Source organism: Stylophora pistillata, chromosome 5 (assembly GCF_964205215.1).
Source record: "Stylophora pistillata chromosome 5, jaStyPist1.2, whole genome shotgun sequence".
NCBI classification, from domain to species: Eukaryota; Metazoa; Cnidaria; class Anthozoa; order Scleractinia; family Pocilloporidae; genus Stylophora; species Stylophora pistillata.
In genome coordinates, this window is record NC_142523.1 from 5,650,906 (window position 1) to 5,655,905 (window position 5,000).

Here is a 5,000-nt window from a genome sequence, read left to right on the forward strand (position 1 = left end):
TGTCATTGCTTTAGATGACGAGCTTCTGGAAGCCAGCGAGGCAAACAAAATCACAAAATAATTATCTGATAAAATGGTGACGCCTGTTGGCATCTTGGTTGCATTTTCATAATCCCTGAAAATATGGTGACAAGCTTTGAGCCAAACAGTGATGAATTCGCGACATGCAGTGTCACTCTTCAAGAGACGAAAGCCCTTCTGAGCAATATCTAGGACATCTTCATATTTTTCAAGAGCCATAAGAGCTGAGCACTTCCTCCAGTAACCTTTTACCCACCGATCATCTGTCTCAATGGCAAGATTTGCATCCTCCAAAGCCTTGTCATTCTGACAAAGCTTCAAATATGCTAGGCTACGATTTGTTAAGATGCAAGCAGCAGCCTTTCCTTGACTCATTGCTAATGCACGGCTGTAAGCGGATAGGGCACCATTATAGTCTGGTGGATGTGCTCTCATGAGCTTGTTCCCCAGTTCCTTAAGCTCATCAGCTGACATTTGTGTTGAATAGCAGCACTGTAGCGTCTACAATGACCTACTGTAGCGAAAAAGAAAGGATGTAAAAAATTCATCGACTTTTCTTATTTGTGGGCCAAGTCTGAACGTAACTCAGCCAGTAGAGCAATGCTGAACTATTAAACCTAACCCTGACCATAACCCTAGGCTTAACACAAACCTTGAAAGCTGACTGTTTTAAAATGGGTGCTTACACCTAAATACTGTTATCAGCACTACTTCTGTTGGTCTGCAGTCTGCAGTATGCAGTCTGCAAGTGTCACACTTGATGTTGTTTCACTACTCTGAGATGTTTTTCTCCTGGTTTTCTGTTTTTCCATTTTCATAAAAAAAACCCAACATTTCCGAATTCAAAATCTATCTGGAAATCCCCAGGTACTTTTGAACGAACCCATGGATGTATAAAATATACAAGGATGTACAATGGTATACACAGTTTACGATGGTCTACAGGGTTTACAATCATGATATATACATGGTGTACAATTGTATAGAGTGTGTGCAGCTACAAGGGGTTACAATGGTATAGAGGGTGTATGTAATGGTATAGAGAGTGTACAATAGCATACAGGGTTTAAAATGGTATATAGAGTGTACAAATTATTGCATACAATGATATACATATAGTTTATGACATAGAAAGTGCGGTATTGATGAGTGGTTTGTGTCAAAAACCTGAACAAGCAAGGTACGAGCAAGTGAGGACTTCTGACACTTTTTATGTAATGAGCTCTTTATTACACATAACACGAGAATTTTTATTGAAATAGTTTTCTGAATGCAAATTTAATTAGAAACAAAAACTCACTAACAATAGAACCAAATGCAAATTTGCAGTACATGTGCATCAAGGAAATAAAGTGCTAAACAGAAAAATGCACTTACAAAGAGTTCTATTTTTTAATCTAAGTATGATATCAATAAATAGGATAAAGTTTCATTTAGTCACTGTCTGATTCAGTAACAAAGTGACATGCTTTTTTGGACCTTGGAGAATGCAAGGACAAAGTGGGACTTTCATTCAAGGCATAACAGAAATGTTAAAAGTTCCTCCCTGAATTGAAGCACCTAGGAAAAGAGTCAAGGGCTACTGTGTTGTGGACTCCTGTACTGTGGTTGCATTCAGAGTCAAAGGACTCTTTTCAGTGAGGGAAATGTAAAAACATTGCATGGCTTGTTCAAAGACAGCCTTTGCGTTATTATTGATTGGTTATACTTCCACATGTGAAACAGCTGTACACCATTCTGATTGGCTGTATAGGCTTTTTCACGTGTTAAAATAAAGCTTATAGATTTCTACAAATGAGCTTTAGGGATTAAAATTCTTGTGTTATGTGTAATAAAAGGGGGAAAAATAATATGCAAGGGGTACAATGGTATACAGGGTGTACAATTATAAACAGAGTGTCCAGTTATATACAGGGTGTGCAATGTTATACAAATGGGTACAATAATCAAGGGGTACAATGGTATGCGGGGTGTACAATTGAAAGGGTGCATGGAAAAAAGCCTTAAGTGACTTCTGGTCAATTGCCATACTTTCCTTCCAAATTACCTTGTATTTGCTTGAGAAAATTGGGGAGAATTTAATATTGCAGAAAAATTCACTTAGGACTTTATTCCACGCACCACTTCAATTTATGTGTGTATGGTATACTTTATTCAAAAATAGCTGCAACTTTGTATTTAAATTTTCCCTTAATGGTTATTTCTAGACAAAGTCTTCTTTAAATGTAAGTTTGACAGCAAACAACTCTATTATTGTCCTATAGAACACTTTTTTGAGTACACGTCTGTCGTGTATATTTGCATGAAGAAGTAAATGGATGAATCTTTATGAATGTAATGCATGAAGGAATAAAAGTGTTGAGCACATGGTCAGACAAGTTCAGTCGACTATATGTTTTTCTGCCAGGTTTTTAATCCAGAAGCCAATAATTGGCAGGCTCATCCTCGGTGTAAAAACCTGTGAAGCTCACGAGTGACGTAAAACAAAGACAACTAAACGTTATAAACAATAGCGTACAGCAAAACAATACCTCGTGAAACAAAGAAAACCTCGTCAGATTTTTACACCATGGATGACCCCAACTGCAAGAGGATACAGCAGTGTCAATCTTTTTTCTCAATTGCTTTGATTTTGCATTACTAAGCTGAGTGACTAACTGACAACCTCGTTCCCAGGGTCTATGAGAGACCCTGGGAACGAGGTTGACTGGCTGAAACATTTTGCACCGTGTTCTCAACCAGTCAGAGGCATAAGCAACCACAGGCCACATCTCAAGAGCACACAACATGAACCGTTTGTTACTGCATTGAGAAATATCAAAAAGAACTATAACCTTTCAGATTCACCCAAAGTACCTAGGTTGGATACTTTAATCCTCTCTTACGAAATTATTCTATAATCCCAATATGACCAACATAAAAATAGGAAATGAGTTAGTACTTACCACACTCTACCCGGTTCTTAGGACTTTTATGCATATAGCTTCCACTAGACTCAGTTCCTATATAATAATATCACTTGTCGTTAACTACCTCGTAGCAGCACAGGCGGCCCAAGCTCTCTTTGAGAGTCACACAAGGAACACAATTTGTATATCGATTTATAAGGATTTGTATGGGACTTTCTACAAGATATCCATAGAGATAGTTAAAAGTGAAAATATTAAATAAAAATGACTTACCTTATTCCATACGTGTGTTGCTTGCTCCTGGTGTCGTTATTTGACCGATTTCACTTGATTTAAGCGGTTTTTTTAATCCTGGTGTTCTCTTTAGGTTACTTCCTAATGTCAAAGGCCGAAAAAAAAAATTTTTTTTCTTTTGTACCAGATTGAAGTTAGACATTTTAACTAACGTTAACAAAAGAAAAAATTTAAAAATCTCAAAAAGCGTCCGACTTATTTAGCAAAACATATTTTCAAATAAAAGTTATTAAATCAGGAAGGTGTCATAATCTCGTAAATGGGCGAACCCCCGAGGGAAATATTCGCGGCAATTTCCTCTCATTTGCATATTTTGTTTACATCGCGCACATGACAAAATTCACTCGTGGAAGTTATCTGCTCGTGGAAGTTATCTGCTCGTGGAAAGTCTTTTCTCATGGATAAAAAACATAACTCAAAATCAGAGAGGAGTCCTTGGGTAAAGAAAAAGAAAAAAAAAAACCAGGCCCAAAGAAAAGAGAAATGGCAGCATTTTGTCAAAAAAATAAAAATAAAAAATTTAAAAAAAATAAAAACAGTCCTTGCTGAAAGCGACAAACTCGGCATCAGCTGAAGATCGGCAGCATTCGATTATCCTTGCGGCAAGCAGCTTAAAAATTAAAGTCAACACCACAGAAGGTTGAAAACAAGATTCTTCGTCGGAATCTGACGAAACCGATGGAGAAAAAGAAGAATGCGACAGATTTACCCTTTCTGCCGCGGGTTTTTCCTTCACCGACTTTGTCCATTACTAAACGATCAACTAAGCGAGGCAAAAAACACCTGACTGCTACGCGATACTTTTCCCGGGAAAATCTTGTTTCATTGTCATGAAGGCTAGGAGGTCTCGTCTTCTCGTTGGTTTGCGGTTTCTGGAGGCGAGATAATGTCCTAGTGTGGCGTTTGTTGTTTACAAACCTTTAAGAGCTAAAATCTCGCATTTGATTTTGAGAGGAATACATCCACTTTCAGCGAATTTATAGGGTATGTTGATTTGACCGATTTTCGTGAAATTTCGCCAACACATTCCTGAAATGATGACGAACAAAACTGTGTCAGAAAATTTTGATATTTGAAACATTTTTTACGTGGTGTCCATCTACGCAACACGCTTCGCATATTTTTCGCTACACTAACTTTAGATGCGAATATCTAGACAACCAATCAGAATATCAGAGAAGCCTGACACAGTTTTGTTGATTGATTCCTTGTGAATGAGACTCTGCAGCCATTTTTCTCGTGCCGCGGGATCCGATACCCGATAAATTCAATAGAAGAACCCTCAGTCGTTTCACGCCTTACCGGCTCCTGACACTTCCTAAATGAAAAATCGCCTAAAATACATTTTATCGTAAACTGCATTTATTAAGATTTGTTTCGATGTATAGTTTGTTAGGGTTTTCTTCAAACTAGCGCGCATACGACATTTTTTCCCGAAGGACACCACCGAAGGTAGGAAGTAACCTAAGAGAAAACCAGGATTCAAAAAAACTCCTTAAATCAAGTGAAATCAGTAAAATAACGACACCAGGAGCAAGCAACACACGTATGGAATAAGGTAGAACATGGATTACCTAAGGTAGATGGGGGTAAAAGTGGTAGAACATGGGTTACCTAGGGTAGATGGGGGTAAACGTGGTAGGACATGGGTTACCTAGGGTATATAGGGGTACACGTGGCAGAACATGGGTTACCTAGGGTAGATGGGGGTAAACGTGGTTGAACATGGGTTACCTAGGGTAGATGGGGGTAAATGTGGTAGAACATGGGTTACTT

The 5,000-nt window shown here is 38.2% G+C and overlaps 1 protein-coding gene across 1 annotated transcript in view; it reads right to left on the minus strand.

Annotated features, from left to right (window-relative positions):
* The window catches only part of LOC111346336 (uncharacterized), a 12,213-nt gene extending 9,533 nt beyond the window's left edge, over window positions 1–2,680 (minus strand). The window contains exons 1-2 of the mRNA XM_022953625.2: window positions 2,553–2,680; window positions 1–535 (exon numbers count right to left, since the gene is read on the minus strand). The exon at window positions 1–535 is cut by the window's left edge and continues 796 nt beyond it. Of these exons, the coding sequence (XP_022809360.2) occupies window positions 1–495 (495 nt within the window). The 5' untranslated portion in view covers window positions 496–535; window positions 2,553–2,680. The remainder of the gene's footprint in view (window positions 536–2,552) is intronic.
* Window positions 2,681–5,000: the final 2,320 nt, after the last annotated feature.